Below are 27,207 nucleotides of genomic sequence, written 5' to 3'. Positions count from 1 at the left end.
TCTTCCACCAACATAAAAGCAGACCCTTGATTTAGCCACAGAATGAACCAGAGTAAAACAGTAATCCTGAGTTTCTGATGTAGAAATAAAAGATAGCATACATATAAGAATTTAGAGAACAGGAGAAATGTGTAAGAAAAGGATAATATAAAGCAGACAGTACTGGTGCATGCCTTTGATCCCAGCACTTAGGAGGCAGAGGCAGGTGGGTCTTGAGTTTGAGGCCAGCCTGGTCTACAGAGCAACAGGACAGGATAGGGCATGCTCCAAAGCTATAAGGAGAAACTCTGTCTCAAAAAACAAAACACACACCAAAAAAAGAAAAAAAAAAGGATAGTATGCAGCCTTAAGTCATGGGTCCTGGCTGTCAAGAGAGCCCACTCAAGTGTCTTTAAACTGGCTTTATGCATGATTCTGTGGTTTCTGAGTTGTCTTGTATAAGGAATGTGCTACTATACTACAAGACTTACAGATTAAGCAAAGTTTAAAAATTAAGCAAAAAAAAAAACCATAGAAACCGATTTACTTGTTCTCTTTAAAGCTTTTTCTTTGATAAATGAGAGTTTCAGATGATTTCTACTAGGTACATTATTTAGCTTCAGGGAAGAGAGAGTTAAAGGCACTGTGTAAGAATAGCTTGCTACTTTTAACGTCTTTGAGATGCCTTTAGGAAGAAGATATGCATTGTCTGGAGGCCGTTTTGGCTTTTATCAGTTTTATTGAACTCTTGACTAAATCAGTTCCAGCATGAGGGGCTTTTAACCTTTCCCACACCCCATTAAATTCTTCTGTCTTTCTAGCCTGCCTCAATCTCCCTCTTAAGACTTTGTTCCTTTAATCTGAAGGTGTCATGATAGTTCAAGAATTATTTTTTGAAACTACCTCTGTTTGAGACAGGGATGTAAAGAGGGTTGAAGCTTGTGGCTCTAAGGAGCACTATTTGTCAGAAATTTAGAAGAAAGGATGCCATTAACTGAAGCATCATGTATAAACAGTAACACATTCAGCAGATTGTTATTCCTAATTTTAGTGTTATCACTAAAAATAGAATAACATTTTTTTACAAGGTGTCTGAGACCCATGAAGTAAAAGAAAAAAGAACCATATAATGGTGATTGTATTCTTAGATTGTGTCAAAACATACAAGAACAGTTCACAAAAGGAATATGGAGACTAGGGAGAGGCTTAGAGGGTAAGGATGATCTCTGCGAAAGCAATAGGAACCTGAGTTCAGGTCGACAGCTCCCATATTGAAGCTACTACAATGTGGCCATGGAAACCTTACCCCCAGAGCACAGTAGCAGGGATAGATGGACCCTGGGAGCTCAGTGGTCACTGGATTAGCCCCCATAATGACAAGCTTCGTGTTTAGGGAGAGTTCCTGTCTGAAAAAACAGGGTGAGAGTGAAAGTAGAGGCATCTAACATCCTCTGGTCTTTGGATGCATGTGTGTAGATGGCCCTATACACATCAAGTGTACATCAAGCATACACACACAATCATGCCCACTCCCCTCGCACACACACAAACACACATACACACGAGGGGTGGTATGAGGGAATTAGTTTTGGCATAGATTAGAAGGGAAATAGTATAAAGTTGTAATCATTGTGATTGAGAATATATTTACGGTGTCTAAAGGAAACCAAGAGAGAAGCAAATTAAACCCAAAACTAGATTAGAGTTATGTACAGATTTTTAAATGGAACTTATCTTTGCTTAAAACTTGTAAGTCTAATTTGCAGGTATGAGAGACCTTGTCTTCAAAAGGCTCTTGAGTCTTTGAGATTCTGAAGGGACAGGTTTTATTTTAGAGAATTAACTTCTTGATTTTTTTTTTTTTGTTATTTTGGCCCTGGAGGGGGACACCCTCAATCTGAGAAGGTGTCAACACACAGCACACACCAAAAGAGCTGCATAGAATCAAGTTGCCAGTCTTCTTCAGAAAATGCCCCTCTCCTTTGGCCTGGGCTAAGAAGACAGCCAGTTAGTCTCACCTGGGTTCATACAGAATTGGAGAAGACTCTTGACTTCTTGCCATGTGGACTTTATGTTCATTTCTGAAAGGCAAAGTGACTAGAATAGTTGGCGTTTCTTTTTCCAGGTGGCATGAGTCATCAGGTCCCTTAATCATTTTTCACTCATCTGTTTGGAGCCACAGAACACTCACCTCCCTTCCTGTATCTGTACACTGGGTGGCCCCAACAGATTACACAGCCTTAATGCCATGCCGTGCCTCTCATCCCATCTCAGAGATCCCAAGCCAGAAACCTGGGAGACTTCCCTGGGTAGGTGTTAGGCATGGATGGTGGGGGCACTGGCTCCTACTACCTATCACACTGATGATGAGTTGCTAAATCTGTAACCACTTCTTCGTGGACTATAGAGATGACATGCCAGAGTCCAGACACGTAATAGGGACGGAGGGGAAGAGGCTGGGCATACAGCCTCTCTCATCCCTTTTCTGCAGGATGGGAGAGATAAGGTGAAATCACTTTTAGGTGGACAGGATAGAGCTTAGTTTCCTGCAACTATTGGCTTAAGAGGAACATTGGGGCTTAACAGAGAAAGCTGTAGTCATGGGCATAAAAGCGGGAAAGAAAGATCGGGTAGTCAGATTTCAGATATTCAGGGCTGTACCACTAGTAATAAGAGATTTGATTAGGATGGGGCAGAAGGCTGCCAAGGGTTATGATGGAAGTTAAAGTTTCAACCTAGTAGGTTGAGTCCATATGTTAAACATCCCTGTGTCTGCTGGTGAAGTGCACAACAGAGTCTAGGGCCTCCTCTATGCCAGAGAAGCTGGCACTCAGCTCAAAGAGCTGTCCAAGTGATCCTGATAAACATCAAAGTTTGAGGACTGCTGAGACGGATGAATCTTCAATGTAGGGTGAGTGGAAGGGCTGCTGGGATGGAGGCCACCCGTTGGGCAGCTTTTGTAATCATCTGGGTGAGGTAATGGAGGGCCAGCTGAGGCCTCGGAAGCAGATGAGCTCACCACTGGCTGGAGTCTGGAAAGAAGATGCTTCCTGGCTTTGCACAGTAGTGTGGGCACACCTAGTTGTCCTTTCTCCTCACATGGTTCTGGTGACTCTCTCTCTCTCTCTCTCTCTCTCTCTCTCTCTCTCTCTCTCTCTCTCTCTCTCTCTCTCTCTCTCTCTCTCTCTCTCCCCTCCCCGTTTCTCACCTGGAATCTCCCTGGCTGCAGTTTCTCTCTGTGCTGGAATATTCTGGGGCATCCCAGGCACTCCTGTTTTTTACTCTGTATCAGTTCAGAAGCCTCTCTGCTTTAAATACTGTCTTTCTGTAAACGACTCTTAAATGGCTATCGAGACATCTCTGTGAACACAAGACTCAGAGTTCCAGGTGGCCTTGCAGCACACTTTCCTAGAAGTCCAGGTATCCTGATGGGTGTCACTTTGCTGTTCCTTTTCTATGGGCTTGGGTTTGGAACCTGATAGTCAAACTCAGCTTTTCTCTTGGGCCTGAGTGCAGCCCATCAGTAAATATCACTGGCTTTGCCCCTGACTTTGGGAAGGACTTGAGACATCTACAACCATCTCTGCCATTTTGCCTTCTCTTTTAGTTTGGCTTTCCTGTGTTCACAACGGTTTCTGTGCTGTGTGTTTTCTGAGCAGCAGTCCTGGTGACTCCTCTACATAAATCCTGTCTGTCACCATGTATTCCAAACCCCTCAGTGTGTTCCTATCTCAGGAATGGAGAGGAAGAACGTTCATTCTTAGGTAGGTTACCTTGTTTTCTCATCTAATAGAGCGAGAATCGTTCCTAACTGGTATGTGAGGATTAAATGAGATAAAATTGGATAAATCCTGATCTATGTGGCTAACAAATAACAAGAGAGAATAAAGAAGAATTGGGACTCACATCAATTAAATTTTGGTTCTGTGCCAGCCATAAAAACATCTTCTCAGTATTTTATTTTTTAAATAGGTCTCACTTTGTAACTTTGGCTGCCCTAGAACTCTCTATGTAGACCAGACTGGTCTCGAACTCAGAGATCCACCTGGCTTTGTTTCCCAAGTGCTAAGATTAAAGGTGTTCACTGCTAAAACCTGCCAAATTTTTATTTTCAGTTCTTAAGCTTAACCCCAGGGCCATAGGCATGGTAGGCAAGTGTTTACCATTAGGTTGCACCCCAGCCCTAATTGTTTTAAATTTATGTGTATGTGTGTGTATGTGTGTATTAGTGTTCTCTAAAGTCACAGAACTTATAGAATGAATCTCTATCTGTCTATATAGATATGTACACACATGTATATACACACATATACATATATATATATATATATACACATATGTATGTATAGGTGTATGAGAATTTATTGGGATGACTTACAGACTGAGTCTAACAGTGTCTAGCTGTGAATGGAAAGTCCAAGAATCCGATAGTTGCTCAGTCCCACAAGGCTGGATGTCCTGGAGAAGTAGGCTCCCATGCCAGTGAAGGAATGAGTGTTCTGACAAGGCAAGGGCGAGCAGGCAAAGAAGGAACACACACTCTTCCTTCTTCCATTGCCCTTGCAGTAGAAGGTATGGCCCAGACTAAAGTTGTGCCTTCCAGCCTCAAGATCCTGCTCAAAGGCTTGTTGTCTTTTTACCTCAAGGTCTGATCACTGGTGTGCCCTCCGTTTCTGGATTAGAGTTCATTCCAGGTGCAGTCAAGTTGACAACCAAGAATAGCCATCACAGCATGCCTGTGTATGCTGAACCAGAGGACAGTTTTGAATCTTGTTCCCCCAGGTTCCATCCATCCAGTTTGAGACAGGATCTTGAATTGGCCTAGAGCTCATTCGATAGGCTAAGTTGGCTAACCAGAGAGTCCAGGGATCTTTCTGTCTCCATCACCTCAGTGCTGGGGTCACAAGCATATGTCACTACTGTTGAATTTTTTCTTTACGGGGGTTTGAGGAATCAAAATGCAGGTCCCTCATGCTTGTATGGAAAACAATTTATGACTGATCCATCTCACCCACACGTTTGTTTAATACTATGATATAGTCACACAATTTAAAGAGTCAAATAATTATACATAACTTATTAAAACAGACACTCCCAGATCTGTGTATTCTCATTGTTCTTTTTGGGGTGCAAACACTGAAATTCTTTTATTATTTTTCATTTTCAGCTCTAAACCATAGCCTGTTCTGTTACCTATCTCTCTTATCTCATCATCTAGTGATTTAGAGGTTCTGTAGAAACCCTGAAGATGAGGGTTTAGCTGTGTTTACTGCTCTACCTTGTAACCTGGCAGCACTTGTCCACCTATCCATATCACAGTGCAGTTTCAGTGGGATCAGTATGTGGGGTTCACTGTAATGACTGTATTTTGTTTCTGTGGCATTTCTTTGTTACTCGCTTGTTTTCGTACTTTTCTTATCATTGAGTTAAGCAAATTCTTCACCAATTATATAAACCTCCTACAGTGTTCAGATGCCACTGGTGTTCTCAGCTTCATGTTACCGCAGAAACCTCTCCCAGAGCTTCAGGCTGACATCCATCGGTGCTTGGTACATTGCTGGAACTCTGGCATCGCCTCTGCGACTCCTATCGCGTTCTCTGTGTCCTCGTGCCTTTTGTTTTCCAGGGTAAATTCTTGTGTTGTTGTTTTAGTGAGCAGCCAAATTAGATGTTTGGGTTCAGTTTCCTGTATTTACTTGAGGTCTGCTTTGTTTACTCTGCCCCGAACAGTAAGATTCATTTTATATGGATTTGAAGATGCCCCTTGGAGCCACGGAAAAGTTAAATAAGTTATATAAAGAACCACAGTCATGCTTTGGCAGAGCCCAGGTCTCTCTGTGTGTCTGTTTCTCTGTCTCGTGTGTGTGTGTGTGTGTGTGTGTTTGTATGTGTGTAGTTGTGTCTGTGTGTAGTTGTGTCTGTATGTGTTTGTATGTGCGGGTTAACATACCTGTGAGTGTACCTGTGGAAACAAGAGGTCGATATAAGATGCTTTCCCAGTCACTTTCCACTGTAATTATTCATTTCTTAAAAATTTTAAGTAGAGTCTCTCACTGTGTAGCCCTGACTAAACTAGAACTCACCCTGTAGACCCCGGAGCCTTGAACTCATGGAGATCCTCCTGCCTCTGCCTCTTGATTGCTGAGACTAAAGCGTGTGACACTACACCCCACCTTCCACTATGTTTGAGAGAAGGTCTCTTATTGAATGTGGAGTTCACTGATTGGCTAGACCAGCTGGCCACTGAGCTGAGCCATGTCACCTGCCCCGGGCTTAGGTGTTCACTGAAGTTTGTCTGGCTGCACATCCTGTTTGAGGGTCTTTACAGATGTGCTTGAGGACTTAGGCACTGCCAGGACCTCTCACACCTCTCTTCTTTCCTCCTTCACGTTTGAACAATTCCTTGATTTTTTTCCCCAAAGAGATGCCTCTTTTAACCTTTACAGAGACTGTCTCTCATGCTCAGAAAGAGCAGAATGCATTTCTTAAAATAACCATTTACAAGCAGCTGTGGGTTATGGGAGGCCTGGGTATTACAGGACAAAGATTTCAATTTCTTTTAGTATGGCAGCACTCTTTGATCCTTTCCTGGTATCTGGGGAGAGACTGGGTATGAGATGAACCCACACATCATGGGTATGACACTTGGGTAAGGGATTGTGTAGGTTGTGTCTGCCTTGTGTGATTGCTGGGTTCAGCTGTTTCCTAGGATGGAGGAGCAGGGGTTCCAGCGAACTCCAGCCCTGCTCCCAGTTTGTCCTGTTCTGCTTCAAGGTATCCAGTTGGCTTGTGTGCTGCTCCTGAGATTATGGTGTCGTCATCACAGGCTGCTTTTCTACACATAACTGTTCTTTCCGCACTGGCTGCTTTTATAGGCACAAGGGCCATTTCCTTCATTTCTGGTAGCAAAGAGGAAAGTAAGGTTCTGCCTTAGCAGGAGCTACAGGCGGAACCATCTTTACAGAGAAGAAAAAGATGTTATCCGTAGAGAAAATATTTCATCCTATGAGTGTAGGGCAAGGCAAATGATACATGGACTGAACCTTTTCTTGAACAGAATGCCCTGTTTGAGCTTTGTGATCAAGCTACAGAGAAACCCTGTCTCGAAAAACCAAAAAAAAAAAAAAAAAAAAAAAAAAAAAAAGACTCTGACAGGAAAAAAGCTGCTCAGAGATCAGACCAGCAGCATGGAAGAAGCAGAACCCAGCCGAGTTGCCTGGAAGAGGTTTAGACCAGATTCACTTAGAAAGGATACTCTCCAAACTGTTTAGCTGCCTGCAGGCTGTGCAGTGTGCTCCAGGTTCCTAGCTTTTTGGAGCTGTCATCTGTAGTGGCATTTCAAATGTATTTTAATAAATAAATAAAGACTGCCTGAAGATCTGAGAATAAAACAGCCCCACTGGTCTGTAGAAGTTAACTTGATTCAGGAAATAACCAGGCCAGCTAAAATATAAAACAATTATATTTTTATTTATTATAAGGGGAAAACCCATGAAATAGGAACGAGAAGTCCAAGCTCAGCTGTGCCATGAGGGAACCACACACACACACACACACACACACACACACACACAGAGCGTACCTGGGTCACACGCCATTTTTATCTGGGTCCCAGAAAACTACACCCTAACTTGGTCCCACTTCTTAAAGATAACTGATTAACAAGGCTTCCCCATCACTGGTCAACCTTACACAGACAAGATTATGGTAAGACACACCTTAAATCCCAGTAGCCACTTTAGTTGCCATAGAAATCAGTGGTGCAAGCCTTTAATCCCGAAGTGGTGTATGCCTTTGATCCCAGCCCTAGAGAAGAATATAAAATGGGACAAGACAGCTCTTAGATATAGACTCCTGAGATTCCAGGAGGCAGGATCACCTCCTGAGGTTAAACTGAGGTTGAGGTAAGAGCCAGTGGCTGACTGTTTTGCTTTTCGGATCTTCAGGTTGAACCCCAGTTTCTGACCCTGAGCTTTTATTATTAATCATGCTTCAGTCACCCATGCTGAGCTGGGCTTTGATGATGTGACTGTCTTTGGGTCATTACTGCTCCTGTAAGTAACCCATCACTCATATTTAAGTAATCCCAATAAAACTCATTGGCTCACCAAGGTGGACTTTGGTGGTATCTGGACTTTAGTCTGTTGTGAGTTCCCAATCTAGTGTGCATAGATGTGTCTGTTGTATCTCCCCAGAAGAAAATTTGTCACACAACATAATTGGTGCCCAAACAGGGACCCAGCAGAACCAAAGATGATTTGGGGAGGAGTGAGTTCATAGTCCTGGCTAAGGGTAGCAATGTATGCAACTGAGTTGAGAAACCTGAGTGAGGAGCATCTGTGGAGGAAGTTCCAATAGAGTTGTTTCCTGTATGGTGTATGTTAATGTACCTTTGTGTTATGACAGCAGTTGCGTGGTTCTTGCTATGGTAGTGAGACATGCAACTAAGGGTGAGCATCAGGATTAGGAGTGTCTGTGGGAGAAATCCCAGAATGTCAGTCTTCACCTATGTAGAATCAGGTGGCATGCCTACTTGATGAGTGGCGTCCTCCACATGAATATGGAGATACTCTGAAAACAGCTAAAGGTTAGAAGGAATCTTTCAGTCTTTGAGATCAGTGTACAGGGGCCAAGAGTGTCTGTCTGCAAGTGGAGGCAGAGGTTGCCTGGCCTCTGTTGTGTATAGTTAGGGATGCATCTGAGGCTGAGATGGTGTCCAGGTAGGAAGTGGTTTGGGTAAAGGAACAACTGCAATAAGAAAGGAAGATGGGGCTAGTGTCCTCTGTGTTAGTGTACGATTTGGCAAGTAAATTAGATAAACTAAAGGATGAGATGGAGGTGTTGACTTGCTACTTCTTAAGGCTTGGGAACTGGAAGGAAAGGAGAGTAGAAGTTAGAACCATGCTCAAAAGCCCTTCCTGGGATCCAAAAACTTGGAACCCATGGGGCGGCTCAGAGAGGGCGGAAGAAAAGAACACCATAAAAGCAATAGAAAATACTCAGAGGGTCTGGCCTTTAATAGGAATAGAGGGAAAAACCTGTGACCCAACATAAAGATGGGGGCCTAAACAATGGTCTGGTACAAGAAACTAGGGTGATCAGGAAATATTCAGCATTTGAAATGCTGGAATTTTGGGAGACTTTTAAACAAGAAATGAAAGAAACTCATTGTGTGGCTTGTGAGACTGTGGGACATGGGAGTGAATGGGATCAGTCTAACCGCTATGGAGGCATGAAAGCTGAGTCCTTAAGGCAAACGTTGTATAACCTAAGAGAGTATGAGGGAAATAGGAAAACTTGGTTGTCAGTGTCTGAGGTCACCATAAATGGTGGGAACTGGAGGACCATGGAGGGGTGGATGCTGTTGAGGAAATAAGAGAAACTGTGTTTGAACCCCAGTTCACTAGACCAGATAGAACTGTATTTACAGAGGAGTTACCGAAAAGGCTGATCTGGCAGGGACCTTGAGTCTGGGGTGGAGCTTTAGTGGCTTTGCTGAGCCCATTGGTGGGGTGTGGGCTTTGTAACGTAGGGGGCTTTGGCAGGTCTCAGCGACTTAGACCATCATGTGAAGGGTATCCATGGAGTAAAAGAATAATCTAGAGGAGTTAAGAAAAAGGCAAAGAAGAGGAAGAGGTCTGTCTGGGTTCCTCAAAGACAAATGTGGCAAAATTTAGCTCGAGTTCCTAAGGGAAGAACTGATAGAAAGCCAGACTGTGTGCTAAGAAGCTTCTGGAAGGCTTTACAGCACTTGTTCTCAACCTTCCCAGTGCTACAATTTCTTAATGCAGTTCCTCATGTTGTGGTGACCCCAACCATAAAATTATTTTTGTTGCTACTTCGTTAAGAGTAGTGTAAATATCTGGCATGCAGGATATCTGAACTGCGACCCATGTGAAAGGGTCATTTGACCCAAAAGGGATCGAGACCCGCAGGTCGAGAATCACGGCTTTAAAGCCCAAGGAGCACTTAACCAGAAGACAAGAGTGATAAAGCTGATCAGCCGTACCAGAGTAGTAATTGTACCTCCAGACTCAGGGCTCTACATTTCCTTCCAGGAAGAGTTACGCTAGGAGAAAGGAAAAGTATGAGCTCAGGACCCCCGAGGCCAAGTTCTCAGCACAAAGATTTACTTCCCCAGGGGACAGAGGGCAGAGAATAAGAGACAAAGACAGGAGATAGAGGACTGGGGAGAAGGGAGAGGGGGCAGGGATATTTGTCCCAGGGGACAAAGGACTGCCGCTGGGTAGAATGGATACAGACATAGCACACAGGAAAACTGAGGTTTGTAAAGGTAAGATGGAAACCCTGTGATAGGCGGAGGTGTTTAATTTTAACTGGGCATGTTAATTAGGTGAGCCAAAGGGGCTTTTTGATTGTGGGACTTCAATTCTTTGATAGTTGGACCTTGTAGTCAGCCCCAGGAGAAAGTGGCCAACTAAGGGAAGAGACCTTGGGCACTAGCTTTAGCAATGTAATCTAATGGTTTTTAGCAAGGCAGAGGGAATTGGGGAGAAGGGCAAGGCCTGCCAGAGTCCCTTCACTAGGGTCGAGATAGTTTGTTTAGTTAGGAGCTCCCCCAACAGCTAGGTATGGCTGACGGGCAGGCAACAGCCACAGTGCCAATGGAGGCCCCCCTGACCCAGGGAAGCAGTAGGTAGGGCACGGAGAACAAGACCAGGGTTCCTTTCATCCCTGGGTGGTAGATCTGAGCAAAGTAAGTCAGGCCCATTGAGTTTGTCAGGTATGGAAAAAATGTAGGGAGCACCATGGAAGAGCTCCAGGATGTGGAAGCGGAATGGCTCAGAGATTACTGAAGGTTACAGAGAGCTAATTGACTTAGCACCTTCTATCTATGCTTTCTACCCAGCTTTGATCTGTGAAGGAAGCAACTGATACTAAGGGATAGAACCTTTCCCATGCTGATTAGACCTTGCTTGTGTTTGACTTTAGTATCTCCTTAATTGTGAACCTCTGGGGTCAGCTGACTCTCCCAACAGATGACCACAGACCTTCGGAGTACTTCGCCAGTGCTGTCTTTGTTATGTGGTGCTTGGGATCTTGCCTGATTCTGCCCATCCTCTGGGAAAGGTTTGGTTATATAGACATAGTGCTAGCCCCTGAGTGTTTTGCAGACTTGGAAAGCCATTGAAGAGATAGCCAGGCACAACGATACTTACGCTTACCTTACAATCCTACTGGCCTGGGCTAATAATTAAAAGGAAAAATGGTTGTTAAAACAACAGCCAAGGAGTTGAAATCCAAAAGGTCCTTTATGTGGATGAAGAAGGACACTCCTAGAGGATATACGGTTATTGAATAAAGGCTGCTTTCCTGGGAGTTATTGGTCAGAGAAGCCCCTGAAGCCCCACAAATAATAAAAAGCTTTTATTACTGCTGTTGATTGTATGCTAGAACCAGAAAGTAAAATCCTATTGCTAAAGACATCACCTATCAATGCTTTGACTATAGGATGCGGAGAAGTTAAGCTGGGTGTGAACTGGGAACTTCCACCCCTCTGGCTGGCCTTGTGTTGATAGAGGGGTCCATGCAGGCTTCTGGTGGTGAAGTGTCATGAGCATCCCCGCTTGGCTATGGACCCTGAGTGCTACAACTCCAGCAAGCCAGGCAAGACAGGCCTCTTGGTAGGCTATTCTGGGTATATGAACAACAGCCTTCTAATTGGATTTAAGGCCCAACAAGAGGGAGTTAAAGTCTGGTACGGGGAGGTCATAGGATGGAATAGGGAAACAATTTCTGTGGTGTTCTAGATGGATATGATGTGCCCATCAGTCTCAACTCATAACCACTGGTAAAGTGACTGAGAACAGGTGACTGTTACTGTGACGTGGAGCCTGTTTCTTAGCTATAGGTAGACATCTGTAGTTACCCCTCCAAAGTCATTGTGAAAGAGGGAGCTGAAAGAATAGAAGATCTTGAGGAAGGGGTGGGATGTCATGTAACAATTCCCGCAGAGATTCAAAACATCCCAGCCTTCAGGAAGCTTCTTAAGCAGGAAGGCAAACAACTCAAAATAGCTTTAGGAAGTCCTGGAAACTGATCAGATTCACTAGGACCCTCCCTGCCAGAGTAAGCAAGAGCTATCTGCCAAGAAAACTCAGACAGGCTGAGCTGTCAAGATGACTAGGAGAAGAAAAAGAAAAACTGCTCAGAGATCAGACCAGCAGCAAGAAAGAAGCAGAAACTACTCAACTGCCTGAAAGACCTTCAGATAGAGTCAACTGGAAAGGACACTCTCCAACCTGCTGAGCTGCCTGTGGGCTGTGCAGTGTGTACCAGGTTCCTAGCTTTTGTGAGCAGTCACCCATGTTGGCATGGACCTTGTTGATATAGCTGCCCTTGAGTCATTTTTGCTGCTGAAGTAACCCCTCACTCATATTCCTGTAAGTGACTCCAGTATTCAGTGATTCCTCAAGGTGGACTCTATACTTTGGTCTGTTGTGGGTTCCCAGTCTGGGGTGAGTAGATTTATGTTCATCTTCCCAGGGAACGTTTTGTCACAAGATACTGCCCTATGGGGAGGAACACAGAAGGCAAGGAAAACACATCATGGTCTGTTGTCAGGTAAACACACTTGCCTCTGAGGATTGTATGTTGTATGATAAGAAATGATGTATGTGATTGTTTTCCCTGGTTCCTAGCAGAAGGCTCCTAAAACTTGTAAGGTATAGGGTAACTTCGAGATGTATAGCTAAGACTAGAGGGGTGTGTGTGTGTGTGTTGTGTGTGTAGTAAAAAGTATATAAACTGTAAATAATAATAAATTCTATTATTTATGATAAACCTCTTTCAACTATATGTAAGTTTATGCAGATGACGTGACTCTCAGAGAATGAAGCCTGTTAACCAAAGGAACCAACCGTGAGATTGGAGAGTTTGAACTAACTTTAAGTGTGTGTGTGTGCCTGAGTATATATATGTGCATCATGTATGTGCAGGAGTCTGCTAAGGACAGAGCAGGCATTGGGTATCCTGGAACTGGATTTACAGATAGTTGTGAGCTGCTGTGTAGGTGCTTGGAACTGAACCCAGGTCCTCTGCAAGAGCAGTAAACATTCTTTCCTGCTGAGCCACCTCTCCAGCCCCATGGGTTAGAACTCTTAACCCCACACTTAACCCTTTGCAAAATATGATTCTTAAGTTTTGAGAGCCATTTTAGCAGTTTATCAAATCTGAGGAAGGGGTTGTGGACCCCTTGTTTTATAGTCAGCCAGCCCAGAGGCCTGAACTTTTCACTGGCATCTGGGGTAGAGAGCCTGTGGGACCGAGTCCTCAATTTGTGGGATCTGAGACCAATTCTGGTATGTAATGTTAAAACTGAATTGAATTATATAGAATCCCCGAGACAGTTCAGAGGAAATTAAAGAATAGCTTAGTGTAGGAAGACCATATACATTTAATGTCACAAGTGTGAAAAGAAAATGGAAGTTTATTTACTTTTTAAACCCAAGATGATAGAGGCAAGGTTGCCCCATTGTGGGTTGTTCGCTAACACGGTCTATATTAGTTAGGAAGGGGGAGAGTGGCTGTTAGCAGCTCAGAAGGGATATGACCAGAGACTTCCTGGCTTCCCTGATTTAGTAAGGTTGCTGCGTTCACAGAGTTGGGGGAGGCTCTTATTGTCCATTGTACTCCTGACACCATAATACCCCACAGTGGCCTTGTGACAGGGGGCAGGAACCCATCAATTCTCACGTGACCTGCTGTTGCCTCAGATCCAGCAGGTCTAGAAGTGAGCTCATCAGCTCTGCCCTGAGCAGCTTGTCTAGTCCTCCTGGGCGGTGGCAAGGATGCACCTTTGACTCATGCTCTTTTCTCTGTGGGCTCCCAGGGTGCTCCCAGCGTGCTCCTAGGATCCATCCGCTTGCTGTTTGCCAAGTACGAACTCATCACTGGGCAGATTTTCTAGGTGGTTCCTTTAAGGCCTCTATTGCAGAGACACATATCATGGAGCTGGTCCCAACATGGGATTCATCCTGGTCCCAGCCATGACTCATCAGTGGGGCCTACCTGCCCCCTGAGATATGAGATCTTTCTTAAAAATCTTCACTCCGTTTCCATCTGAGATAGTTTTCTATTTATACGCTTCTATTAAGAGCTACAAAGTAGTGATTCCCAGGTTCCTCTTATTGAAGTATCTAGATCCTGCTTATGGAAGCCTGTGGAAGGCTCTGACTCATTGAGTAGCTGATTGCTCCTGTGTAATCTCATCAGCCATTTGACCTTAGCCCACTGTGTCTTGCCCTTACATGCCTCATGTGCCACCCTCTTTACCTGGAAGAACACTCTCCTCCTTACCTTCTGAGAAAGCTCCTACTCGTCTGTCAAGACTCAGTGACGCTGCCTACCCTGCCTACGCTGTCAGTACACCTCACAGTGTGCCATAATGATTTGTTCATCCTTCCGTCTTTTCCAGTAGACTGTGTGGCCCATAGGAGCAGTTGTCAGTACCTCCCCAGTGCCAACTCCAGCAGAGTGCAGGGGTGATGGCTGCCTGGATCCATCATTTTCTCACAAGTATTTACTGACAGACTGCCAAGTATCCTGTAAGGCGCCGAGGCAAAAGGGGTAGTAAGGGTTGACAAGGTCCTTTGTTCTGTTGGGAAGTGGCAGAACGGAAGTGAACGCATCGGTGGAAGAGATACGTAGGAATGGTGTGCTTTAGAGGAGGGGTGTCTAGGGAAGGCCTCTCCGAGAAGGCACTTTGAAGCTGAGCTCTAAGGGTGAGAGTAAACCAGCCTTGCAGAAAGCTAGGGAGTGAACTCGAAGAGCGGAGAGGATGGCATGGTCTTAGAGTGGGGAGCAAATGGCAGGCCAGAACTATGGGAAGAACAGGGCCAAGCTGGCCTGGCAGCTCTGATGTTGTAGACCATGGGAAGGATCACGATCATTTTCTCTTCTAGGAGCAGTGAGATGGTTTTCAGAGGGAAGTCTTTCAAACTTCGTGTCCCTATGGCTGAACAAGCCCTGCTTCTGCTGCCTCCCCTTTCCCTGCTACTTTGTCTATCCTGACCCACGCTTGCTTCCATTTCAGACTCCAGTAATGCCACACTCTGTAGCCAGCCTAGACCGCTTTCCTGCTTCGTGGGGGCTCTGGCTCATGAGTGTGTGACCCCATTCTAGGACCTGAAGTACTAGTCAGGTCTGTGGATCTCCTTTATGCATGAATGTTCTTATTCCCTTAAGCTAGCTGCGCAGTGGTTCTTGGCTTAAGACGGGTTCTCCCCCCCTCCACCTAGCCAAGTGCCCTTGCTTTTGAACTTTCCATGGACCTTGGTGCTATGGAATACTGCTTTTTCCTCTGTGTGCAGAATGGCCTTCTTCCTTTGTTGTGCCCTTCTGCAGGGGAACCAGCTTCTGAGTGTAGCTGGGTTCTTCCTCCCTGGCCCATTGCATTTTACCTTCAAATCTTGTCATGTGAACTGGTCTGGTAAAGGTATATCCAGAGGTATTTCCTCACTTTAAAAGCAAAACAGCAAAACCAGACCCATTGCATGCAAGGAGTGTTCAATATGACTTTACCGACTGTCTAATCACAGCACAAACCTTGTAGGATGCTATTGCCCTCATTTTGCGGTCGATGAAACAAAGGCCCAGTGATCACACAGTAGATCGTACACGGTATTTCTGGGCCAGCACACAGAGTAGTTCTTTGTGATCCTAAATTTCTTTACTGTTTCATCTCTCAAGCCACAGCTGTGTGGTGCTTGTTTTGCTCCCGGAATCCCATGTCACCCAGGAAGCAAGTGGAACCCTTCAGAACCATTGGTTTTGTGCTTTGGCGTGGGAACGATGCCTGGGTCATTCAAAGGAGGATGCACATTAGGCACATGCGTAGGTTTTTGCTGAATGAACAAACAATGACTCCTGTTCCTGGTTTCCAGACATGAGCTCAGTATCTTCTTAGGATGACAAATGCTTTCGTAAGACCTCCCCTATCATCCAGGGAGGTGAGAAGCAGGACAGTGCAGCCTCAGTGTCTTTCTAAGAGGCAGGTTATCCAGACGTGGAAGTAGTTGCCCTGGGTGGGTGAGATGGGAGTGAGGGGAGGAAGTTATCTTTGTGACCCTTCTAGCTGGCCACACAGGTCACTTGGAAGAAGGAAAGTGACAGTTGGAGTACTTTGGCCAGGATCACACATCCAGGAAAGGACTGAGATAAGGGATACATGTGGCTCTAAGACAGTAGGGTCTCCCCGAGTGGTTGTTAAAGCTTCTGGGGCTTTGACTGTCAGCATGGAGATGTGTAACAGCTGTGTCTTGCAGGGGACTCTGGGTAAGCTGGTAGCTTTTTATTACAAAACGTGAATGCTCAAGATTCATGTTGGAAGACTGTTCTTCCCAGGAGGGAGAGTACACGGACATGCTGGAAACTAACATCCTCTGCTCAGATCTCCCCCGCCCCCATGTTCACCATGTAATTACTATTTGTGTGTGCCACAGCATGTGTGTGTAGACCAGAAGACGACTCCTGTCCCTGTCCTCTCCTTCCACCTCTACACAGGTCCTGGGGATGGAACTAAGGTTGTTAGACTTACACAGAAAACACTTCCACTGCTAAACTATCTTGCTTGCTCTGGCCTAGACTAAAAAAAATATTTTTATTTTATGTTTATGAGTATTTTGCTTGCTTGTATGCAGAGGCCAGAAGAAGGCATCAGATCCTCTGGAACGGGTGTTACAGATAATTGTGAGCTGCCATGTGGGTTTTGGGAATCAAACCCAGGTTCTGTGGGAGATCTGCCAGGAATCTTAACTGTTGAAATATATTTCTGGCCCCTGGTCTGGATTCTTAATGAAAGTGTGTTGTACGTGCAATGAATACAGTATTCCACGCTTAAGCATTTGTAGAAAAAGTAGCTTTCTCATTCATTGTAACTGCACTTAGCCCCAAAACAAACAAAACTTTTAAAGTTGCTGGCTAAGTTTATTACCATTATTTTGGTCACGGTGTCGTGAGGTTTTTGTATATGTCCAAACACAACAGACAGAATACGTTAAATATATGCAGTTCTTTGTTTATCAATGATACCTTGGGCAAGCTACTGTTTTAAACATTGAAAAATGTATGTGGATGGATTTAAAGCACTTTCATGGTCTTGCACATACATTGCATGACTTCTGTAATTTCTCCTTTGTTCTGTATTTGAATTTTCAGTAGCAGCAGGAGGAGACTAAGTGGAAAAAGGAGCCATGACTTCTGATGCTAGTCATGCACTGGAAGCTGCCCTGGAGCAGATGGATGGGATCATTGCAGGTAAGCTCAGGGGTCCCTAGGACTGATGTACCATCCCCCATATCTCAGATCCTAGTTCATGCCCCTCGCTCTCTCATGGAACTCTCTTCTGCTGGTACGATAGTTTAGGAGTCTGTGTTGGCCTTTGTGGGTGCACTAGTGCCTATGCAGAACTCTGTTCCAGTTTCTTTTTTTTTTTTAAATATTTATTTATTTATTTATTATGTATACAATATTCTGTCTGTGTATATGCCTACAGGCCAGAAGAGGGCACCAGACCTCACTACAGATGGTTGTGAGCCACCATGTGGTTGCTGGGAATTGAACTCAGGACCTCTGGAACAGCAGTCAGTGCTCTTAACCTCTGAGCCATCTCTCCAGCCCTCTGTTCCAGTTTTGATCCTGGCTGTGAGGCAGTTTGGGTGCAGTGAGATTGGTTCTGTTGTAAAATTTTCAGAGCACATCATGGCTTATTACTGTGGAACCGAAGCTTGAAATTGAGCTGACTTTGTTCCCTAATCAGCATCTGTTCATTTTCCTAGCTGTCATTCGGTGTGTTGAGACAGCAGGCAGTTTTGATTCACACCATGATTATGGCATTCTTTCTCTCCTAGCATTTTTAAATTCACTGTAAGGTTCGCTTTTTAGTATTAGTCAGCAAGGGCTTTCTTTAAAAAGGCTACAGTATAATTATGGATACTTGGGGAAGTTTGCTGTTGGTCTGTTCTGGCTGATTGATTCTTTGACAGGAGTAATGAGGAAGTCGTACTCATTGTAACAAGCCTGTTATCGCAGACCTTACCAGAAGGTCCCAGGTTTTCTTTCTGTCCCACTGGCCACACTTCAGTGCCCCTATTTGCAGAGTGTGCGGCCTCAGGCTTCAAGCCTGTGCTCCCTACTGTGTGCAGTCCATGGCTGGAGGAGATGGAGAAAAGAGGCACACGGCTGAACGGGGCTCGACTGCAGGAAGCGCTCAGGACATCCGATACTGCCCCTTTCCTGTTGTTTGCTTCTCCCCATTGCAGAAATACATCTGAGTCACAGAGGCCTCTTGGAGTTGGAGCCCGGGGTGAGGGTGGCTGTTGTATCCTACAGCTTCCTCATGTTACAGGCTCCACTGTAACTCAACCGAGCTGTCATCTGGCGGGCTCTCAATTTCTCCATGAACAGAGGTGTCCTTGAGAGGTTATGACCAGTGTCCTGCTTTTCCAAGTCTCCATAGTTCGGGATGTCTTGTTCTAAGGGTTTGTGATAACTTACTGAGAAGATACTATCAAGAGGTGGATTTCCTAGCAGTGCAGTTAAAGAGCCTCATCTAGCAGCTCTTGCTTGTACTGAGATAAAAGCCCCAGGGTTATCTGTTACTGACAGCTCAGTACATTTGATCCCCTGGCAGGATTCATGGATGGTTGTAAGGGGTGGGTGAGATGGTTACTATTTCCACACTGTATTGCCTTTGTTTCTTTGTCAAAGACTATTGACCGCAATTATGGAGGTCTATTTTTGAGGCTTCTGTTCGGTTCTTTACTAGTGTCGCAGTGTGTTGGTTACTGTAGCTCTACAGTAAGCCTTAGAGTCGGCTTTTATTGTGTTAGTATTACAACTTTGTTAGTTACCGTTGTGTTGGTCAGCCTGAGTCTTGAGCCAGTGTTCCTTCCCTCACCCATCTCTCTCCTTCAGAATCAATTTATCCAAACACAGAGGAGAACTTGTTGACTCATCACATTGCTTTGGGGCTAGGGAAGCAACTGAAAAGCAGAGTACTTGTCTGGCCTGTATAAGGTCCCGGATTCAATCCCTACCTCTGCTCAAAACAGCAAGAACTGAGGTCTTGACAGCAGTCACTTTTTGAGGGATGAAGAAGCTGCTTCCTACAGAAAGTAATCTTGTGTGGGGTAAACATGAGAACCAAAGTTCAATCCTCAAAACCATATAAAATAGCCAGATGTGATGGTCCTGGCTTATTAGTTTCAGCATTGAGGAAGCAGAGCTAGGAGGACCCTGGGGCCTCACTAGCCAGTCACTCTAGCCTAATAGGTGAGTTGCAAGCAAGTTGAGGTCCTGGTTCAAAACATCGGGTAGACAGCATTGGAGGACACATGCACACTTAAAAAAGAAATATGAACAGGTCACAAGAGAATCCTCCTGTATTAGATAAAGCCAGGTGAGGCCTTTTGATCAGGGGACATTTTATTAGAAATCTGAGGAGATCTGTAGAACAGCTTTCCAGGAGAGGACGCAGAGGAGAGTCAGTGTATATGCCAGGGAAGGAAAGGGGACACAGCCTCAGATGCAGAAGAGACATATCATATTATGGAATGGCTGGTATTGGGAGAACTTCAGAGATTATCCTGAAGGCATGGGAGAGAATCAGAGATTTATGGGAAGAGTGACTTCAGCTCCATTTTCAGGCTTGCTTAGATGCTCTGTGGGTGAGAGAATCTGTAAGGGGGCAAAAAGAAAAAAAGCAGAGACCTGTCAGGGCTATATGTCAATCTTAGAGACCCTGGGCAAGTCCATGGTTGAATGTGCCTAATGTATATAACAGAAACCATATGACCTAGGTGGACGAAACAGGGCTTCCATAGTGAGAAGCAGGCTCTGACCTTTGAGGAACAGGCTCAACATGGTGAAGATGTTCTGCCCCTCTTTTAATTTATCAGAAGCTTACATTTTAGGCAGATATGATGGTGTACACCTGTAATTCCAGCATTTAAGGCAGCAGGATCCAAGTTTCAGGCCAGTCTGGGCTACATAGTAAGTCTCTGTCTCGGCAAATAGCATTTATTTTGTAGTACTTACTATGTGACAAGAACTGGTGTAAGCGGTGTATGTGGGTAATATCCCACCTCAGGAGGGAGCTGTTCTTAGTCACATTATACATAAGGAAACTGGTGCTCCTGTCTTTACAAAGACAATTTGTAGAGCTAGGATCAAAATCAGATAGTCTGCATAGTTATTGTTCCCTATGGGCCTGCCCAGAAAATCTTAGGTTTGTAGGAAGCAATCCTACAAAATTCTTACAATTGTTCCAGATGGAAACCCTGAAAGTCTGTCCAGATACACCCTTCCAGGATGGAGGGCTGTGGAATAGGATAAAGAAAGAGGGCTCTTTGTCCTGAAAAGAGAAGAAATGAGTTTCTCCTGTTTTTTTCCAGGTTATACTATACTAAGTCATACCCTTTCCCCTCCACCTGCCCCAGATTCTTTTCTGCAGATCCTGAATTCAGACAAGGACTTGAGGATCCAGTTAAATAATGTCAACAACAGGACTCTTCCAGATGTGCTGTGTGGGAAATCAGGAGGCAGGGGGAAGCAAGCACACTCTGTACTGAGCCATCTCTCCTGCCTTATAGCTCATTTATATTGCTCTTTTTTATTGCACCCGAATGCCAGTTTCAGGAGGACAGAGGCTGTATCACGGCATCTCTCCATTAGTCTGTAACACACAGTAGCTGTTTGGTAAACAGCTGTATGCTCATATTTTATTTGCTTTTGTGACTAATTTATCCTTTCATTGGTTAGGAGGCATATACTGGTTTCTGCATGTCTTCCCTCTGGCATCATTCTGAATTTCCCTTTCATTTTCTTGACTTGAACCTCTGGATGAGTTTATTTTTCAAGACTATCACTCACTATCTTTGAAGACTCAGTAGTCGCTAAATCCTGTGAGCAGTTTCTTGGTTGTAATTAGCTGACACCAGCATATGACACGTCGGCATTGAGTGTTTTACTGTCTGGAGGGCATGCACCTCTGTGATATTTTAGTGAGGGGGGACGCTAATTATCAAAACATGTACTCAAGATTTGTAAATACCATCCACATTGTCAAGAAGGTTGGAACTTGTTGGGCCGAAGACCTTAGAACTTGTGTAATTACTAATATGGACCACGGAGCTAAGCTTCTGAGCTGTGAATTCCACTTCAGCCAGTTCCTTCCTCTGTTGGTGTCCTTGACAGTTGCTTAACCCTTTTGCAGCTCAGTTTCTGTGTGAATGGAATAGTGGTGTCGGTGCTGTCTATCTCTTATTGTTGTGAGGATTAAATTAATAATGATCAGGTGCTTAGTGCCTGGTACTTGGTCAGCACTTGGCTGATCTGCAGTATCACTGCTTTATTGATGTTAGTATTCATCTTACTTTCACCATCAAAAGGTACAGTGCTGTTCAGTTAATAGTCAATACTGATGATTGTCATTGCTATACATGATGAGGAGTGTGGGACTACCCTACTGGACAAGTTTGTCCTGATGGCAAGTAGGCCTGACCCCACAGAGCCTTGGTGATGATGTTCATCTCAGAGTGATCAGTGGCAGTGGGGGGAAGGGTTGCAAGATAAAAATTGGTTTTTGTAAATGTAAAAAGAACTGCACATAAGCAAAACGCAGAACTGTTAACCTTCCAAGCTTGAGTTCTTGAAATCTGCATGGGTGTGCTGTAGGTATGAGTCCTGGATGTTCGTGAGAGGAGGCAACTGTCAAGACCCTTGGAGCAGTGTCAGTAATGATTTGTTTCTAATACAAAGACCGTTGTTGCAGCTTGCAGTCGGATGTTAACCTCCCATCTAATCTTCCTTCTCATTAGTCCCCATGACTCCCTCTGCAGATAACACCGTAATTGAATTGTGCTGTTGGCAGTGGGAATGCAGCCATGTGCCGTCTAATTACATCCCTGTGGATGGCACGAAGCCGCTGATATGGGTGCTAAGTTTCAATAGTGCTTTACTGTGTAGACACTCAGGTTCACTGACTCTTCTGTCAGCCCCTTTGGCATAGGGCCAGAGCTCCATGATCAGGACACAGAGGGCCACTTATTCTTCATTGATTTGGCAGAAGGTCACTCATGTGGTTATCTCTAAGCTGCGCTTATTGATAAGGGACAAAGACTGTTTTAGGACGGCTAAGTAGGTGGTTACCCATCTTCTGGGCCTTCTGCCAGCCCTGATTAGTGTCTGGCTTCGGATGAAGGAAGAAAACAAAGATTTCATGGGGGTGGAAAAGTTCAGGTCAAGGCTGAGATAGTTCCTTTGGCCCTCGAGTATCAGCCGTGGGGGTCGTGGCTGAGGCTGTGGCTGTCGTCCCAGTACTCATTAGCTGGTCTTGTCCGCTCCTCAGAGGTACATCAGCACAGCCAGTCATCAGTAACAGCACAGCACCCCTACTGCTGGTTTTCCAGATTTATGTTGAGAGCCCTGTAATAGCATATATCTAAGGCTAGGATGCAGGAAGCTGAGGCAGGAGGATTGTGAGTTTGAGGCCACAGGGAGATACTGTCTCTAAGTAAAATATATATATACACACACATACATGCGAACATGCCTCCAAAGTTTTAAAACTCATTTGTGTGTGTGTTTGTGTGCATGTGTGCACATGGCATGCTTGCATTTGGAGACGAGAGGACAACTGTGGAAGCTGGTTCTCTCTCCACAGTATGGGTTCTGAGTATCGAACTCCACTCTTCAGTTTTGGTGGCAAGCACCTTTACCTATTTTGCTACACCATCCCACCTCCTTTTTAAGGGAGAGGTGGAGTGGTTAGAGGTGCCTAAGACTGAATTGTCAGCGGTTGCCGTTAGTGTAAAGATGTCAGATCTCTCATTGTGGCATCTGCTCTTGGCAGCCAGCAGTGTAGTTTTCCCAGCTGGCAGAGCCCACTCTCCACTCCGCAGTGTATCACATTCTGTTGCTGGGAGAGTTTGGGTAAGTCAGGGATTGTTCTATAAACATTGCTGTGCTTGGAGGTATAGGATAGACCTGCCTGGCGCTTTGAGCCTATTGTTTCCTTTTGGAAGTGTGGTTGTAGTAGTTTGTTGTTGTTATTGCTGGTTATGGATGTTTAGGTTTTAGTTTCTTAACTTTTGGCAATGTAGAGTTTTCTAGGAGTATATCCATTTGACTGAAGTCTTAACTTTTGCTAGAAGATAATGGCCATTGTATTTTATCCATCACGCTTGCTTTTATCTGTGTCTCTGTGTGTATGTATGTAGGTATGCATGCTGGTACAGATGTGCACACGTGTACAAGTGTATGTACATGTGTCTGTGAAAGTCAGAGGTTAATCTTGGGTCTTTTTGAGCATGTGTGTATTTGGATATGTTGTATGTATGTATGCACATGTATGTGGGTTCACATTTATATAGAGAATAGAGTATGATATCATTGTCTTCTGTTGGTCTCCAGGTTAATTTGTGAGGCACTAAGCCTGGAGCTCCAGTTGACTGGACTAGCAGGGTAGCAAGCTTATAGGTTCCAAAATCCTGGGATTGTAGGAGTGACCACCATGCCTGGCTCTTTATGAGTGTACTGAGCATCCAGACTCAGCTCCTCATTCTTGCATGACCAGCATTTTACCAGCTGTGCCACATCCTTAGCCCCACCTTGCTTTTTGAGATGGCAAGGCTTGGGGGCCAGCAAGCCCCAGGGTCTCCTGTCTCCGACTCCCCGTGTTGTGAACACATGTGCATGCTTCCACACATGGCTTTTATGTGTGGAAGCTCGAATTCAGGACCTCATGCTTGGGCAGCAAGTGCTTTACTGATGGAGTGGTCTTTCTGGGCCCTGTTTTCATTCTAAATACCATCTGTGCATTTATATTGGGATCAGTCTTGCCAGAGGTAATCTTTTTGTTACTACTCTGAACTAGCTACTTTTGGTTTTATTAATCAGTTGCCATATAATGTCTGTGCTTAGTTGTGTGTGTTATCCTGTGAACAGTTTCGTATGCACATAGTCATATCTCTGCACCACGTGCTATGTTTTTCTGTCAATTTTTTGATAGCTATTCATTTTCTTACTTTCTTAGATGTGTCTTCTCCTTCAGAATCTCACTTTCAAACAGAAACAGTCATACGTATTTTAAATTGATTTCTCCTTGCATTTGGTTGCAGTGGCTCGCAGCACTTCCTCAGTGACGTTTACAGATGCTCTCAGGTGGATGGCCCACTCCACTGCCACCGGTCACTAACATTCCATGTGCACTCATGGGCACACGTGGTTTTTTTTAGTTCTTATCTGTATTTTTCAGTTACATTAGCTTGTGAATGTGGTTATCTGCATTTTCTCTGTTCTTGGTGATTATTTTTTGTCCTCTGGATCTCAGCAATGCTTGAAAACTCGTAGGTGGTGGGATTTTTAGTTATCGGTTTCTGTATGGTGCTAGGGTTTGAAGCCAGGGAATCATGCATGCTGGGCAAGCACTCTACAACTGAGCATTGCCTCAGCCTGTAGATGAGGGGCTTTGGCCTCTTAAGTTATGGGTATTTTGCCTAACTACTGAATTATTTGTGTGTTCTTATTCTGGTTCCAAACTCTAGTCTAGTCTGTTTGGATGCTCACCTTCCTAGACCTGGATGGAGGGGGAGGACCTTGGACTTCCCACAGGGCAGGGAACCCTGACTGCTCTTTGGACTGGAGGGAGAGGGGGAGGGGGAGGGGGGGAGGAGGTGGAAATTTTTAAGTAAAAATAAATAAATAAAAAAAGATTTTTAGATACATTTGCAAATTTTAGATGTTTAGAGCAAAAAATAGTTACAGATTTTAGATAAATTAGGTATTGAATGTAAGTGATGAGGTTCATATAGGTACTGAATATAAATATAACTTTAATTATTCCTGGAAAACAAAACAACAACAAAAACAAAAGACTGGTTTTTAAAATTGATTAGCTGAGGTGTGGCGCACGCCTTTAATCCCAGCACTCGGGAGGCAGAGGCAGGTGAATCTCTGTGAGTTCGAGACCAGCCTGGTCTACAAGAGCTAGTTCCAGGACAGGCTCCAAAACCACAGAGAAACCCTGTCTCGAAAAAAAAACCAAAAAAAAAAAAAAAAAAAAAAAACCTTCTGCATCCTGGCTTTATACAGAGGTCTTCCACTTATTCTCATTCTTGCTCAGCCCAAAACATGTGTCCACTTCTCTCAAGTGGGCCACTAAGGCTTGTTCCTGAGGAGGCTGAAATGATGACTCAGCACTATTCACTGCCCTCACAGTGGACCTGACTTTAGTTCCCATCACCTGAGGCACACAGCGTCCTAGGGAATCTCCTGCCCCCTTCTGGTCTCTGAAGGCACTGCATTTGCATGCATAAAGCCTCACCCAGACAGATATACCTACATACATAAAAAAAAATTACAAATAAAAATTGTAAAACAAAATATCTCAGGCTATAGCTCATGGAGGATTTGGCGGTGACTTATAGGCCGGACACTGACCCAGTTGCTTTTACCACAGAGGTTCTGAGCTCGAAAGGCTGGGTCCGTGTGACGTGACACATTGATAGGAGCCAGGAACTAGGATGTAGACACAGGCTTGGGTGGGGTGAACTGTTCATATGAAAATGTTAGCTCTGCCGAATTACTGACTTGAGAAGCTGGCTTGATCCGAGGCTATGATTAGGGTCATAAACAGACCACACTCCACCTCAAACACACAGCAAAGGAACTTAGTCTCTGGCTGCAGACGACATTCTGCAGAGGGTCTCAGAAAGATTTCCTCAGGGAAGGAGCCAACATTCAGGAGATGGGTAACTGTGGAGAGAAATACTGAATTCCCTTAACTCTTTAGTCAGAGAACTATTCTTTGTGTGTGTTTGGGGTGGGGGTGGGGGATCGACTGAAAGAAGGAAGCGGGGAGACCATCAACGTGACAGTAGGGAAATCTATCTTACTCTCCTGTGGAAGCATGTAAACAGGAAGTATGTTTTAGTTCATTTTATTCTACTGTAACAGAACATTTGAGACTGGGCAGTTTATAAAGAAATGTCTCACCACTCTAAACACAAGCAGAAAATTCCAGTATCCAGTATGTAACATCTGATAAGGACTGGTGTCATCCCATGGTAGAAGACAGAAGGCAAGGGAAGGCAACCTGAGAGAGAAAAGAAATGGGGGCAGAGCTCACGCTTTTATTAGAGACCTACCCCCAACATAGCTGACCCATTTCCGTGAAAGTCATCAATCCAGTCATGAAGGCGGAACCCTCCCACATTTGACTGCCCCTTTCTGGTTCTCCCTTCCTTCCCTACTTCCCTTTATCATTTCGTTTTCTCTTTCCTTCGCTTTTCCTCCTTTCGTTTTCTTTCCCTTCTCCCTTCTTTCTTCCTTTAAGGTTCCTTCCTCTCTGTTACCCCTTCCCCTTCTTTTTTTTTTTCCTTTCCCCTTTATCTTTCTTTTGGAGACAAGGCCTCAGTTTCCCAGGCTAATCTCTAGTTTATGATTCTCTTGCCACAGCGTTCTAAGCATTGGATTCCAGGCATGTGACACCACATCTGGCTTCTAATTAGCTCCCCCGGATCCCACATTTCAGTGTTACTGTGTTAGGATTAGGTTTACGTGTTTGTTTATTTTGTAGATAGTAACACCTGTAGCCCAGGTTGGCCTTGAACTCTCAGTGTAGCTAAGGATCCTTTTGCCTCCACATCTGGAGTCCTGGGATTACAGGCACGTGCTACCAGAATTAGTGCTGGGGATCAAATCTAGGGCTTGCCACCTGAGCCGTATCCAGTCCTAGGATGAACTTTGGGGAAACCTTCAAACCATATGAACTCTCTGTGAGTTCTTGGTTTTCCGCTGGGACCTCCCTTATGGCTTAGTATATATGGTCCCTTTTGGGAAAGTGTTCTGTATGTGTTTAATGAAATGTTCTCCAGTGAGGTGAGACATTGGTCTTCACATACTTATCAAACTCTGCTGTGTCGTCAATTTATATCTGGTTGTGTCTGCTTGGTTATCGTTTCCCAAGAGAGATGAGCTTGATTCTTATCTTTGTACATTATGTGATTTGTTTTTTATAATTTTTACATAGAATTTATATATCTGAGCTCACAGAGTGAGTGGGCTTAGTAATTTTCTTTGGTAGTAATCACGATGTCTGAGGTACACAGTTCTGGGGTGCATGAGGAGGCACAGGTCACCTTTTCTCTAAAACCTGTCCAGGTACTCTGTTCTTACAAAGTGAGTTTCCTCTTTTCTCCACTAAAC

At 44.5% G+C, this 27,207-nt stretch overlaps 1 protein-coding gene across 5 annotated transcripts in view; it reads left to right on the top strand.

Annotated features, from left to right (window-relative positions):
- The window catches only part of Ppfibp2 (PPFIA binding protein 2), a 157,004-nt gene that overhangs the window by 26,270 nt on the left and 103,527 nt on the right, over positions 1-27,207 (top strand). For all 5 annotated transcript variants that reach the window (XM_057777946.1, XM_057777945.1, XM_057777944.1 and 2 more), the window contains exon 2: positions 17,158-17,256. In XM_057777946.1, the coding sequence (XP_057633929.1) occupies positions 17,193-17,256 (64 nt within the window). In that variant the 5' untranslated portion in view covers positions 17,158-17,192. The remainder of the gene's footprint in view (positions 1-17,157; positions 17,257-27,207) is intronic.

The sequence above is a fragment of the Chionomys nivalis genome, chromosome 8, assembly GCF_950005125.1.
Source record: "Chionomys nivalis chromosome 8, mChiNiv1.1, whole genome shotgun sequence".
NCBI lineage: Eukaryota > Metazoa > Chordata > Mammalia > Rodentia > Cricetidae > Chionomys > Chionomys nivalis.
The sequence above is the reverse complement of the archived record's forward strand: the minus strand, read 5'-3'. Positions and strand labels throughout refer to the sequence as shown.